General features: G+C 38.1%; 1 protein-coding gene across 1 annotated transcript; it reads left to right on the top strand.

Annotated features, from left to right (window-relative positions):
• The first annotated feature begins 1,116 nt into the window (after nt 1-1,116).
• LOC129105548 (serine/threonine-protein phosphatase 6 regulatory ankyrin repeat subunit C-like) lies at nt 1,117-15,378 on the top strand. Its single transcript, XM_054616623.1, has 28 exons — nt 1,117-1,281; nt 2,361-2,444; nt 2,612-2,705; nt 2,860-2,930; nt 3,034-3,234; nt 3,603-3,690; nt 4,825-4,967; nt 5,505-5,717; nt 5,882-5,960; nt 6,114-6,228; nt 6,464-6,546; nt 6,678-6,780; nt 7,300-7,371; nt 7,459-7,599; nt 7,731-7,784; nt 8,052-8,163; nt 8,258-8,329; nt 8,435-8,636; nt 8,869-8,956; nt 9,624-9,741; nt 9,868-10,087; nt 10,844-10,931; nt 11,024-11,107; nt 11,385-11,530; nt 11,718-11,800; nt 12,199-12,281; nt 12,930-13,021; nt 13,136-15,378. The coding sequence occupies exons 1-28, from the start codon at nt 1,255-1,257 to the stop codon at nt 13,324-13,326; spliced, it is 3,147 nt and encodes a 1,048-aa protein (XP_054472598.1). The 5' UTR covers nt 1,117-1,254; the 3' UTR covers nt 13,327-15,378.
• Nucleotides 15,379-15,764: the final 386 nt, after the last annotated feature.

Genomic DNA, 15,764 nt, shown 5'->3' with positions numbered 1-15,764 from the left:
CTCGTGTGACGCGCTGTACCCTGGGTTTAACCTGCCAGGCGCTGCTGACGGTCTAAGGCTCAACTCTGAACAATACAAACTGTAGTATTTATAATTAAACTGTTTGCTTCCATAACGTTACTTTTCACCCCTGGCTCTTATGAACATTATGCTTTATTTATTCATTTTTGCCATGACCACAACTTTTCTAATGGGTTAATGTTTTTATGAATTAGATGGATATATAGATTATTATATTCCTTTATTATATTCCTTTATTGATCCCCATGGGGGAAATTCAAGTGTTGCAGCAGCTCAACTACACAGACAATAAATACACATACTATACAACTACACAGACAATAAATACACATACTATACAACTACACAGACAATAAATACACATACTATACAACTACACAGACAATAAATACACATACTATACAACTACACAGACAATAAATACACATACTATACAACTACACAGACAATAAATACACATACTATACAACTACACAGACAATAAATACACATACTATACAACTACACAGACAATAAATACATACTATACAACTACAAGACACATACAATGAATATACACATACTATACAACTACACAGACAATAAATTATATACAACTACACAGACAATAAATACACATACTATACAACTACACAACAATAAATACAACTATACAACTACACAGACAATAAATACACATACTATACAACTACACAGACAATAAATACACATACTATACAACTACACAGACAATACATACACATACTATACAACTACACAGACAATAAATACACATACTATACAACTACACAGACAATAAATACACATACTATACAACTACACAGACAATAAATACACATACTATAAAAACAGTTAAAATAGTTGTTTTTTACAACTACACTGTAAATAAATACACAACTGCTAAAAATACAAAAAAAAAAAAAATAGATAGTCCTTTACAAGGCATATACATGAATATGGATTTAATAAAGTAATATCTAGATTGATTTGATAAACAACCTAAACCCATACAGAAAAGTACCTTAATACAAGGACCAATACTTGGCAACTTAAAGTCCAAATCCCGTTTCTTCAACTTCTCTCGCGATAGTTTGCCAACTGTGGCGGACGGTAACTACACCTCACACATCAGGAGCTAACTAAGCTCAGGCTAGGCTAACTAGCTGCTACACAGTGACATGTAGTCAGCTTCACACTCAGTCTCAATGAAGGAGCTCCCAGAGTGATTGGGACATGGAGTTAAGAAAGATCAAGGACCAGGTAGTAAATAAAACACAACGTTTGAGCTCACGGTACTTTGTTAGCCCTGCAAACAGAGCCGGCTAAGCGTGTTAGCCACAGGTCGAGTAAAGTTTGCTACGAGGCTAACGGTAGTTCATCTTGCACATTCTTTCCCATGAAAACAATACGTTTCAGTGTGATGTTGGATGTTTGAGTTGTTAAACCAGCTCATCAAACCCTGAGAAACTTTTTGATGTGTACATGGATCCACACTTCTCTTCTTTATACGTTTACTGAACGATAACTTAAAGATGCATCTTTGCTGATAATTGCAACACTTTCTAACAGTGCAGGAGCTTTGCATGAATCAAACAAGTAACGTTAAGTCAAAGTTTTCCGGTTCTTTTGTCAAATACATGTCAATACTTAAAAATGCCTGAGGTCGAAGGTGGTGTCCTAATCTTCTCTAAAGCAGATTGCATCATTCCAATCAAAAAATATTTGTTATTAAGTATTTTGGCAATTTTGTAATCTCACTCTGACAGCGAGGAACGAGACAAACATCTCTTTTAAAGCTCAGAGCATGATACACCAAACAGGAGTTAGGTTAAAATGTGCACCCTGGTGTGAAGTTGATCTCCCTCTTTACACTTTGGCTTGGTCGTCTGTTTCTGGTTGCTTCTTTTAGTTGGTAATCTGCATGTCTTTGCTTAAGTCTAATCAAGGGCTGATTAGCCTTCTGATCATCTTCTTCTGACATCCAGGTGGGAAATCAGGCCAGGATTAATTCAGTCAAAGGTTACATGATCAGATTCAGCATGATCAAACATAGGTGAAGTTAACATGATTATATAGTGCATGATCAGAAGAATTTCCCTAACACTCTCTACTCAAACATGTAACAATTTGTGGGCATCTCAGCAAAGGCATGAATGTATTTATTTTCCCAGTGGGTTTTAACAAGTTTGCTGATGAAAGCTGTTCTGTTAGAACTGTGTTTAATCACTGCTCCTATTGGTCATGTTATGCAAAACTATTATCAAAGAAAACATAATGACCTCCACCTATTTCTGATGTCATTTTAAACCCTTGTCCGATTTGTCACATCTCTCTTTCAGTCTCCTTTGGTCCAGGCTATATTCAGCCGTAATGCAGAAGAAGTGACATTTTTGTTGAACCATAATGAAGATGTCAATTCACTGGTAATATTTTCCAACAATTAAAGACATTTCCTGCAATAGTTGTAAAAAGTTGCAAGTGCACATTAACTGTGCAAACACTTTTGTGGTCACAATATAACACAAATATTGAATGTAATGCAATGTCAAGCTTATAAAATAGAGGAACATTTGTTTTTCTTTCCTCTCAGGACCAAGACCAAAGCACACCACTTCATGCTGCTGCTTATTTGGGTGATGTCCACACGATGGACCTACTTATTACTTCAGCTAAAATATGTCAGAGTAAGTTGAAAGCTTATCATCAATGAACATACACTTTTTTACAAATAAGACTTTCTAGTAATTATGACAAGGAGTCAATCAAGAACAGAGGAACTGAACATTATCCAAACACTCAAAAATGAATGACTTACTCTGTTTTTGCTTTCTGTTACAGGTGCGAATGTCAACGCCAAGGACCAGGGTTCACTGACTCCTTTGCATCGAGCAGCTGCCTCTCGAAATGAAGTATGCTATTATCTCAAAACACAGAGGGAGAAGGAGTTTTCTAAGGACTTAACCACATGATAGTAATGTTTGAGTTTGTCTTTGAATATTGTGTTTTCCTCAGAAAGCCGTTGAGCTGCTACTAAAGCACAAAGCAAAGGTCAACGCACAGGACAAATACGGGCATACACCTTTACACATGGCAGCTGCAAAGTGGGCCACGAGCTGCGCTGAAGCTCTGATACCACATGTGCGCAGCCTGGATGTTGCCGACAGGTCAGGAAGGACACCACTGCATCATGCAGCGCACAGCGGTCATGGAGAGGTAAAGTTGATAGTATTAACCAAAGTCTTCCTCCTGATCTTAAGTTAATATCAAACTTATATGTTTGATGCTGAAAAGAAGATTTGCTTTAGGAAAGTTAATGATGACTGGGGGAACGCTTTCTTGTTTTTTGTGTTGCATTATTATGGGAAAATACATTTGTCTAATAATATATTTACCAAGTTTCACACAATGTTTGCTCATCTGTGTAGCCAAGATATAACCAGAGCCCCGTTTTAGTAAGTGTTCAAGGATGTTACGAGAATGTTTTCAGGACAAAATGACACAATCCGCTGGACTATAGTTCTCGATAGAAACAAGATGAGCTGATAGACAAACTGATTGACCCACTTTTTATGTTTCTGCAGATGGTGAACTTGCTCCTGAGAAAAGGGGCCAATGTGAGTGCCAAAGATGAGAAAGAAAGGCAGGCAATCCACTGGGCTGCATACCTTGGTGAGTAGTGTCATTCTCCTAAGAAATACAAATATAGTATCACTTTTTACTTTACTAAAAAAATGTTGGTTGCAAGAATTAGAAGAAAAACAGATGTCTGTCATTAAGCACACAGTGATATACAATAAGGAACACGCTGCCAAAAAAATAATAACCACCTAAAAAAACAAAAACAGTTAGAAGGTGGAGCCTATTATTTATTAACTTTATAACATTTTGTTGCTTGTATGGGTTATGGATATGAGGTTTTTGAACAAAAGGCATATAATGCATGTGTATATTGTGGTTGTGGGCTGAAAACAATAATCTAAGCATTTAACATCACGCCCTGTGCAGAACTGATTATTTTTCATAAAGACTCAAGCAAAAGTTTAATTCTCTAACGAACAATAATTAATCAACCTGTGTACCAGGGAATGTACGTGCTGTCTCTGCTAATTCACACCTTTGTCTGACTGGGTGGCTCTGACCTCATTGCACAATTGATTGGTCAAGCTGTGAGTTTGATTATATAGTTGAAACTTAAGTTATGATACATAATCTTTATTCTGACTTAAAAACATAAAGAGACTAGGGCTGCAACTAACGATTATTTTAATTGTCGATTTATCTGTAGATTATTTTCTCGTTTAATCGACAAGTTATTTGGTCTATAAAATGTCGACCCAAGCTTCCCAAAGCCCAAGATGACGTCCTCAAATGTGTTGTTTTGTCCTAAACCTCAGAAATATATTCCGCTAGCAGTCACAGAGCAGTCTAGAAAGTATTCACATTAAGAAGCTGGAATAGGATAATTTAAACTTTTTTTTTGGTCCAAGCAAATACTCCAAGTAACTGAATATCAAATTCAGCCCATAAATAGACACATACAAATATTGCACTTTTTGACTCCATTTCTGCTTACAATATACAACTGGCTTAGCATATCAGCACCACCTCAGTCTATTTGAGTTAGACTGGTCATTCACAAAAAAAGTCTGTCTTACCAAGAACAAAATCTGGTGAATAGTTTATCAAAATTGTCTTGTATGCTAACTCAGCTATAGTCCGCAAACAGGACAACAGGAGCGATTGGTGCGCTGTGATGTGTGTGCATGGCAGAGACTTGTAATAAACATTGAGCTCTTCTTTCAGGACATGTGGAGGTCTTGAAGCTGCTGGTGTCTCACAGTGCTGATGTGATGTGCAAAGACAAATGTGGTTACACTCCGCTCCACGCTGCAGCTGTCAGTGGACAGTTAGACGTGGTCAAATATCTATTGAAGCTGGTGGTGGAGGTAAAGTGGCTGAATCACATCACTATAAGAAAACTCAGATCCTAATAAATCAGCTGTCATGTATTTTCTGCACTGTCTGTTCTGCTGCAAAGGGTTTGTAGAGTATTTGTATAAAATTGTATTTGCTTTAAAGTCAGAATCAAGATCACAGCACAGATCAAGATCGCAGCAGTCTGTAGTTATGAGTGGTCTGATATAAGATTAGGCCTCAATAACATGGTGTTCTGCAGAGCTCCAGCCTTGGTTTCATGTTGATCCTGGATCATGTCACTAATCATGCTGCAGCCACATCAGTAATCTGCTTATTGCTGATGTTACCAACATCTGGTCAGATAATACATCTCTACACTCACAGCTGAAGCTAATATACGTTTAAAAATCTCCCTTTGAACAAGCCACATCTTTCCAACCAGACAAATTTCTTCCATTTTTTTTCTGAAGATGCTGCCAGGCATCATGGGCAAACTCTCTTGACTCTTATCACTGGTAATAAACTTCAGTGTATAATCATCTTTGTTTTCCTCCTCTATCTCTCAGATTGATGAACCTAACAGTTTTGGGAGCACAGCGCTCCACATGGCCTGTCACATGGGTCAGGACGCTGTGGCCACTGAGCTGGTGAACTGTGGTGCCAACATCAATCAGCCCAATCACCACGGCAGCATGCCGCTGCACCTGTCCGCCGCCTCCTCCAGCGGGGTGTTGTGTCTCGAGCTGCTCATCAACAATGGTGCTGATGTCAACGTGCAGGTAAAGAGCTTGTTTTTATTGAGTGGATTTGAAAAGAACAATTAGAAGGAATCCTCATTTTTATAACTGAAGTCATTGTTAAGATTAAATGAAAAATGTGCAGATTATCATAATGTATGTAATTTTTTTTAACTAAACATGTTAACTTTTTCTCTGTTCAACAGAATAAAGAAGGGAAGAGCCCTCTTCATGTTGCTGCTATGTACGGGCGCTTCACGGGCTCCCAGATTCTGATCCAAAATGGTAGCATATTTACACTATCGCCATCATTGTCTTGTAACGCATGATTGATTCTAAAAAAAAAAAGTCAAATCGTGCCCTTCCAGTATATTCTGACTTAAGATATCAGAGCAAGTCCTCAATTCACATCTTTTTTCCTTGTTCCTCTGTACACAGGGGGGGAGATTGACTGTGCTGATATGTTTGGAAACACTCCTCTTCATGTTGCTGCCAGATATGGTCAGGAGCTGCTGATCAGCACTCTGCTTACAAACGGTGCTGATAAGACCAGGTGAGACTGTCCAAACCAGACTGTTGCAAGAGAAAAGCATTATTACACACACACATGCTGACCCAATTATTACCCATGATCCTGTAATAATCTGCTTCCTCTTGACAAAATATTAAGATGCAAACTCACCGTTTTATACTTCAACATCCAAACCAACAAATTCCAATTTCATACAGAAAGTTGTTCCGATCTTTGCACACACTAAATAAAATCCTCTTTGTACTGATCTCTAAAGACAGGGGATTCATGGGATGCTTCCACTGCATTTGGCGGTGCTCTACGGATTTCCAGACTGTTGTCGAAAGTTACTGTCAAATGGTGAGAATCAGTTTGAGGCATTAAACTGTGGTCCTCAATTAATCCTCCCCCTTTTTTTACATTAAAATAAATGACACAACTGAAAATATTTCAACTTAACAAAGTCTTATTGTTGGTCCCGTATCGTTCAGGCCAGTTTTACATCATGCCGTCTCAGGTGCCGTCAGCTGGGGATGATATAAACATTTTAGACGACAACGGAAGGACCTGTCTGCATGCAGCTGCCTCTGGAGGGTGAGAGCGCACACACACACACACACACACACACACACACACACACACACACACACACACACACACACACACACACACACACACACACACACAGTCATGTTTTTACTCATTCTCAACTGATCATAGTCAAAAAATATGTGTTTTCCTGCTACATTTACAGCGTGATGTACATCATCTAAACAGATGACTTTCCATGTCATCTGTTTAAGTATTGTCTTTAGGAAGGTCTGCCTGCTGTGAAAATTATATTCTCCATATTTTTTGTTGGATTTTGGTGGTTATGTAATCAATTGTGTAGCCTAAATCTCTTCTTGCTGTTTTACTGTCAGTATTTTTTTCTGTACTTATTGTTCATTTTTGTAAATTAATATAAATAAAAATCAAATTTCATATGGTATAAAAATGCAGCAATAACTGATACACTATCATTTTCTTTCCCCAGCATTTGAGAGTATTATATGTTCAAATGTCCTGTCTTTTCTTGAAACACTGCTGACTACTTATTTCCTCTCTTGACAGAAATGTAGATTGTCTGAACTTGCTGTTGAATAGTGCCGCTGCTAAGCTGGATGCTAAGGATCATTTGGGAAGGTAAGCAGCGCTGAATACCTTGAACTAAGACTTTAACGCTTCTTGGCGTTACCTGATGACACAGCTGTTTCGTATTGTACCTTGCAGATCTCCTTTGCACTATGCTGCAGCTAACGGGCACAGCCAATGCACAATCTCCCTGGTGAGAGCTGGAGCTGAGGTCAATGAGCTGGATCTGACAGGCTGCAGCCCTCTGCACTATGCTGCTGCTTCACACACCTTTTGTGGGTGAGAGAGCATTTATTGTAGTTTTAATTTCTTACTCACTTTACTCTGCAACATCTTGTGAACAGTTTTTTGTTTGTTCCCTGAGTTCATTCAAGACAGTTTTAAAGTGTCCGTCTTTCTTTCCACTGAAGGGAAACAAACTCTGAGCCCGACCACTGTGATGAAAAGCAACAGGAAGCCTCTCTGTAAGACACATATTTCTATCATATCACACATATTCTTAATCATAGAGTAAATCAACTTTTATCTTTACAATAGATGTGTTCTATTGTGCAAAAAAATGTGTAAAAGAGGAAACCGCAGATCAGAAAAAGTCACAATTAAATCTGTGCAAATATGATATTAAATAGAAATAAAATAAGACCTGTATTATGTTGGATGATGTCAACAAATGTAAGTCTTTGGACACTTTATACAGACAGGATTCTTAATGTTGTGCTCTGTGTGTTCAGGTGTTTAGACTTCTTGCTTGACAACGGAGCAAACCCAACACTGAAGAACAGTAAGGGTTACAGCGCCGTCCACTATGCAGCAGCTTATGGGAACAAACAGCATCTTGAACTGGTCAGTGAAGTCTTTAATTGTTTTCGTTTCTTTTTAAAGCAATTGCAGGGTGGTAGCAGTTTAAGTTTTCTGTTCTCCTCTCTCAATCTTGCAGCTCCTGGAGATCTCGTTCAACTGTCTAGAAGAAGTTGAAAGTAATATTCCAGTCAGTCCTTTGCACTTAGCTGTGAGTGGCACATTATGGCAATTATTTCATTGGACAAGACCTTTTACCAAGACCACATGTTTACAAGCCCTTGACTAACTGTTATTATTCATTCTGCTGTTACAGGCGTATTATGGTCACTGTGAGGCATTGCGTTTGCTTTGTGAGACATTAGTGAGCCTGGATGTGCGGGACATTGAGGGCAGAACTGCCCTCCACCTGGCTGCTCAGAAGGGTTTTGCCACATGTGTGGAGGTGCTTCTGAAGCATCAAGCTTCCTACACACTGAAGGAGCAAAAGCACAAGTGGACGGCTCTCCATGCTGCAGGTGTGTGTGTGTTGGATCCTGGGATTTTTAAGGAATTTGTACAAATATACAGTATAAATTTGGTTGATTTTTGATGGCCACTGCTTTGAGAATAAACCATAATGTTTTATGGTTGAGAAGTTTTTAGTTTAAATGTTTTAACTAAGTTATTACTTTATCATCTATTACATTTTTTTCTGAACTGATATTGTTCTACTTGACACTTTCCTTTTACTGTTTTCCCGCTGTACAGCTGCTGAGGGCCAAATGGACTGTCTGCTTTTATTGGTCAGCGGGGAACAAAGTGCCGACATCATCGACAGTCCAGATACACAGGGACAGTAAGTCAGCTGATATTTATACTCTGATTTTGTAATTATTGGTTAATTAGGTAAACACCTGACATGTGCAGCATTTAAATGCATTACTGTTTATTTGAGTTTAAGATGTTTTGTCTTGTTGTGACATGACAGAATATTATTATATTATATTCCTTTATTGATCCCCATGAAACAGGGGAAATTACACAGACAATAAAGTGTTGCAGCAGCTCAACTACACAGACACAGACAATAAATACACATACTATACAATAAAATAAAGATGGAACAAAAATAAGAAATACAAATAAAAATGTACAGTATATCCACATACTATACTATACTCACACATACTCAGCATGTTGACAGACTGTGGTCTCCGCTGTTGTTATACAGTCTGATGGCAGTGGGCACAAATGAGCGTCTAAAGCGCTCCGTCCTGCTCTTTGAATATAAAATACTGCTGAATCCTGTGTAAAATGATTGATAAAATGTTTATATTATCTTTCAAAAGTAGTATAAAACAATGACTTAAGGTGCTGCTGATAACAGACATAGAGGTGTAGGAGAGAGGGAACCAAACATTATGGTGATTGAATCTTTGGTGCATTTACTTTAAAGTTGGAAGAGAAAGATTGTTGATATTTGAATGCAGCACCCAAACAAATACTTCTTTTGTCGTACGCAGGACAGCTCTCATGCTGGCAGCTCTTGGACGTCACACAGACTGTGTCCACATCCTGTTGGAGAAAGGAGCAAAGGCAGATGCTGCAGACAAAAAGGGCTTCACGGCATTACACAGAGCTGTAAGTGTACTTGCTATACTTGCTGTACTTTCTATACTTGCTATACTACTGTCCCTTTACAAAATCCTGGATTTTTCCAGATGGTTTTTTTTCTCTCACATCATATCTTGTGTCCTCCTGCTGTAGGCCACGTTGGGCAGTGAGGACTGTGTATCTGCTCTGTTGGAACATGGGGCCTCTGCTCTGTGTAGAGATTCTCAGGGAAGGACCCCACTGCACCTCGTAGCGTCCCGTGGACACACAGAGCTACTTCGAACTTTGCTAAAGGCTGCTATGAAAGCTGACCCTCTAGACTCCATATTGGACTACAGAGGCTACACACCCACCCACTGGGCTGCCCACCACGGTGAGCCCTCAGGGCAAGAATTCATGTTGAATGTACTTTAATAGCAGCACCAGCGCAGTCTCTCATTAATAGTTTTATCCATAGCATTATTTTAGCTTTTCAATTATTTCTCTCAATTTAAAGTTACTACAAGGAACTTTCATTTGTGTTTATTTTGGTGGTCCCTGTGGACAAAAGCACTGAGCACCAGTGCTTAAGATCTGTAGCTACCAGATTCCCTTAAGAAAACCTCTCATTTTACTGCCAAATGGTTTGACAATCTGCCCCGATTAGTCCTGGTTCTTGTTTTTCCGTGCCTCCCTTCTTTCCAGCGGGCCTAGCAATACGGACTGGGCCTCCGACAGCGGGGTGTCAGTTTTTGCTCCCCGGAAGCATGCGTTGGGCTTCAGGTAAAGCCGCCACAGACGAGCTGCTGCTGCTGCTGGATCAGCGTCCTTCTCCTTCTGAGCTGAAGGAGTTACTGGCGAACCATCATGCCGAAAATCGTTTCATCTTATGTTGCAGTGAAGCAGACTCGATGGCGGGCATTAAAAGTATCCACCATCGCTATATAGGAATAGCAAATCGTCCGGCTGATGAACTCCATTGCTTATGTAGGCCGTAGAGTGGCATCAATGTTACCTTTAGTTAGTTTCATAACCAGTAGAAGTTCCTTGTAGTAACTTTAAACATTTGCTTGTCTTGTTAAACACTTGCATGTTGAGATACTGTATTACCATCATTTTAATATCAATCATTTGTGTCCTGTGTCTGTAGGGCGTGAAGGATGTTTACACATTTTACTTGAACACAAACTTTTTAGCAACCAGGAGGGAAATCTCTTCACCGCATTGCACTGTGCTCTGTGAGTACTGTAGTAAAAGTAAATACATACATGTGTTTATTGTATATTAAAAACAATACATTAATGATGCTTGTGTCCTCTGTCCTACGCAGAGTAAATGGACATGATGTTGCTGCTGGACTTCTAGTGAAGACTGTCGGTCCTAAACTTGTTAAAGTTAGCGATGCCAAAGGAAGGTGGGTTTTGCTCTGAGCTGAGCTGCATTGATTTTACACACACATATGCAATTTATTCTCTTATTGCCGTACATTTGAATCCACAAAATTTACTCTTTTTAATGCAAATATTGGTCAAGAATAGGTAATCGTATTAAAATCCTCAAATGTACTGTAAAATTTGTGTAAACTTGCATTATTTTTTTTATTTAGAAAGGTACAAGAAAGACCTTTCATGGCTTGCAGAAATATGTTAATTGAGCAGTATTTTTTAAATGTATATGTTGTTTGAGTGCAGGACAGCGCTGCATGCAGCTGCTTATTCAGGAAATGTTGCTGGGCTCCAGCTGGTCCTGGCTCAGGGAGCAGAAGTCAATGCTGTGGATCATTGTGGATGCTCTGCTTTGATGGTTGCTGCTGACTGTGGACAGACTATGGCTGTTGGTATGTGATTGAAATTCATGTGGTCAGTGTCTTTTAAAATGTGTCAACCTTATCCACACCTGGAAAACCTTTACTTTTAATTCACCATGTGATTCTGTTTCCCTTTTGCACTGATTAAAAGTTGATAATGTTTGAAATCTAAAGGTTCTTGTTCGTTGTGAAAGGTGTCTTATTTTCTGCATTTCAGAGTTCTTGCTCCACAATGCGAAGCCTGACCTGACCCTGGTGGATGTCAATAATAACACTGCCCTTCACTTAGCCTGCAGCAAGGTCACATACACACACACAATTGCATGTACTGTATGCATGCAGTGGCACAGCAATAACGTATGCATGTGTGTAGCAACAGTAATGTAACAACTGTCAGATAAGGTGGTAACCTTTCAGAATATAATAAAACCCCTGTTGAAAATCAAGTTAAGAATGTAATCAAATGTCTTTTTAAAATCACCAATTGTTTTTCATTTCCTACTACCTAATTTAACCGTGCAGTGGCTCATTACCTTAGGAATGCTGTGCTCTACGATTTCATGTACAATTTACAAAATAATGCAAATGAAGAGAAAGATTATATGACATTTTCAGCTACAACTTATTATATTTCCAGGAAGTTTGTTCTAAGTGATAATGTGCTTTATCAATATTGTACAATGTGTTTTACTCTGCAGGGTCATGAGATGTGTGCCCTGTTGATCCTCGGGGAAATCAACGACTGCTCCCTCATAAATGCAACAAACAGCGCTCTCCAAATGTAAGTTGTCTAAATGGTCTTGACGTCGATGCTGTTTGTTAAGAATACAAAATGATCAGAACTGTGAAATGTTGAAAATACTTAGCTTGAATTTTATGAATAAGGAAATCAACCAGTATGGATTCCAAAGTTTAGTATTTAGACACATTATGCAGCGTGCATTTAAAGAATATATTTTAGTGAGATGTACTGTTTGTGTTGCTAGATAGATTATACAGCTTAATAGTGCAGGGAATTGAATTATCAATGTTTTCTGTCAGACCTTTAACCTGTAAAAAGGATAAAACGGGTACAACAGAGGTTTAGAAAATGAAGTCATAGACTTGTGTGAAAATCTCGGAATGTAGATCATTGGAGCTGCAGGTTGGTTATCCTAGATGCGGCAGATTGTTTTCTGTTTATCTGCCACTTCTTTTTTAAATGTATTATTAAAAGGAAACAATCGAAATAATGCTGGTGAATACTTTTCTTAAGTTTTGACGGAATATCAATAGTATGTTTTGTACCTTAAGAAAGCACCCTTATATCAAATAAAAAAAGTTTTCCATGTTTACAGTATTGACTCGCATGCCATCGGCCCCAGTAACACTGCATGAGAATCTTTATTTAATATGGGTTATTAAAGAGTTATCTTTCTTTCTCATGTAGGCCCCTTCACATTGCAGCAAGGAAAGGCCTGGCAACTGTAGTGCAGGTGTTATTGAGCAGAGGAGCTGCAGTCATGGCTGTAGATGAGGAAGGTAAGCAGGAATAATTATATTTCTATGATAAAATACCGTAGCAGTCCGTGTTTTCTGCCCAAAAAAGTTTCTGAGGGGCACTGTGGGATAATTCTTCCCATTGGCTCCCTGCAGGCCACACTCCTGCTCTGGCCTGTGCCCCCAACAAGAACGTGGCAGACTGCCTGGCGCTGATCCTCTCCACCATGAAGCCTTTCCCACCCAAAGAGGCGGGTGCCGGTACGGCCTCCCACTTCAACCCAATTCTCAAGAACTACAGCATTGCAGCCTCATGTGGGTCCAGCGGTAACTTGTGTCACGCCTAAGTCAAGGTCCCGCACTCAAGGGCTCCCACTCAGGCACTGTGGTCCTGTATGGGTGTAGCCCAAAGTGTCCATACATGCCTAACCACACATACAAGTCTTCAGGAACATGTGTGGCCAAGCATAGCTATTTGTGTGTGGTGACATTTATGTGTCATATGCAGCTGCATGCACACCATGTGCTTATGCACCGGTAGCATAGAGGGCTTCTTTGAAATATAGTTTTACACACTATTAATATTAGCAGGCCTCTTAGATTATTTTCTCTGTCATGAGTTGAGTTTAGCACACATATAGTTATTTTAATGAAGTAATTTACCATGAGCACAATACACAAGCCTCTCCACTTGAACCCGTCCGCTGTCAGTATTGGCTTAATTTCTCATTAACCAACAAAGCCTAAAATCTCCATGTTTGTGGAGTGCAAGAATAATCGGATGATTGAGTGTTTGTTTTACGTATGTGTGTGTCTGTAAGAGCTATTTTGCATAGTAGACATTGCTTCTTAATATACTTGTTTTAAAAATATCTAACAGGTGCTTTAAACCTTTTATGCAATTAATAAGACTCTATTTTTCTATCCTGTCCAGAGTGCAGCAGACAGTTCACGGATATAAATAACCTTATTATTCTAATATGATCATGATTTAAACTATGTTACATTTCAGTTAAGTAAAGTCACAAGCATGTGTATAGTAGTAGTTTTATAGTTTACAGAGTCTAGTATATATGTATAAAGTTCTTGAAATAGAGTTAAAATTTTACGTGTATTATCTTGAAGATCCCAAATGATTGAGAATCAACCTCAGGTCACTACGTACTGTACTGTGGGTGCAATAAAAAGTACATTTTGAGCTGCATGTTCCATTACAAATATATTACAGTAGTATCATATTTCAGTTACATGAGCTAGAGAATAAAAAAACAACTGAAAGGACAAATAAATAAATATAATATGTGTTGATATGAACCGTTTCCAAGCATGGAAAAAAAATCTTTCAGTCTCTGAGCAAATCTGTCTTTTCACTATATCTGCAACTAAAGATTATTTTCATTTTTGATTAATAGGTTAATTATAATCTTCTATATCAATAATTAAGAGCACATTGCAAGTTTCAAGAGCCCAAGCTGATGTATTTAAAGTGCTTGTTTTTTCTGATCAGCAAACTAAAACCCAAAGATATTTAATTTACACAGCAAATCCCTCATGGTTCAGAAGCTGAATCCAGAAAGTATCAAATTACATTTTTGCTTGATGAATTAGTAAAATTTTAATTATTGAATGGTCAATTAATTTTCAGTTGATCAACCAGTCAATTGATTGTTTCAAAGCCAAGTTTGACTTTTGTTGTCGCTATAATGTTGTCATTGTGCATTGAAATGAAACGGCAGAAACCGCTCACATCTAATGCCACTAACAGTCTCTGTGAAACACTAGAAACTGAAATGATTGTGTGTCTAGTAAATATGTAACATAATTTATGAATAGAGAGAAGAATTCATCATTTTTAATTTCTTTAAAAAATAAACACAATGGTACAAAGATGTCACTGCATCTCTCTTTAAAGATAATGTTTTCATAAATGGAGGTTTGCATTGAATGTTTATCTTTTTACAATTTGAAAACTGTATCCACACATACTCTTTGATATTTTCCCCTTTAGCTAATTGATTAATTTTGCCTAGCAATAGGTGCTGTGTCATCTTAAAATGGCTTTAAACTATTTGCACTCTGACATGAAAGTTTACATTTTACAGTAAGATGTCCTTCTTAGGTTTATGCAAATATATTAAATCTGAAAGTGCATTTTACAAATTTAGAATCCAATTCAGTTTGAATGTGTCCTTACTTGTTTAATTTGGATGGAATTACCGTGAGAAAATGGTTTGACATTTCTTAACAAAAGCTTCAGTGACATTTTTTTAATAATGTTTGTCTTTAGGAAGTGCCCTGTTGCAGCTTTTCATGTGAACAAACTGTGTGTAACTCCAAACTTGAATACTCTGTGTGATCTAGTTGTGGATGGCCTTCACAGGAGAGAAAACCAATAAATCACTACAATGAAATGTTTTTTTGTAGTATTTATTTGTCTTCCGTTTCCCATTTGAGTTCCATGAGTTTTTGCACAATGTTGATTTCAAGCAGCACTACGCTCTGCTAACTGATATCTGTACAAGGCTGTCCTGCAGCTGTACAAGCAAATTAGTGAATCGCTTTAAAATGCTTGAATATTTTTTTTTTTGCTGCAGGTCATTTTGAACAATTTCTTTTTTTGGATTAAAAAAATGGATTCTACTAAGTTTTGCTACAAGCTAAACTGTTTTATGGCTCAGACACTGGTCAATCAGTTATGGGTGTAACTGTTGAGAATATCTGACAATGTATGCATTTGGTGGTGGTTTTAACCAAAGTGCATATAAGGGGCTTATTAAATGAGCAC

The sequence above is a fragment of the Anoplopoma fimbria genome, chromosome 17 (assembly GCF_027596085.1).
Source record: "Anoplopoma fimbria isolate UVic2021 breed Golden Eagle Sablefish chromosome 17, Afim_UVic_2022, whole genome shotgun sequence".
NCBI lineage: Eukaryota > Metazoa > Chordata > Actinopteri > Perciformes > Anoplopomatidae > Anoplopoma > Anoplopoma fimbria.
The sequence above is the reverse complement of the archived record's forward strand: the minus strand, read 5'-3'. Positions and strand labels throughout refer to the sequence as shown.

Excerpts from the sequence above, each read along its gene's own strand:
- LOC129105548 (XM_054616623.1), top strand. The coding sequence starts at position 1,255 with ATGGAGTTAAGAAAGATCAAGGACCAG. Across the intron at positions 2,931-3,033 it reads CAGCTGCCTCTCGAAATGAA|AAAGCCGTTGAGCTGCTACT; the intron begins GTATGCTATTAT and ends TGTTTTCCTCAG. Across the intron at positions 7,372-7,458 it reads GCTAAGGATCATTTGGGAAG|ATCTCCTTTGCACTATGCTG; the intron begins GTAAGCAGCGCT and ends TGTACCTTGCAG.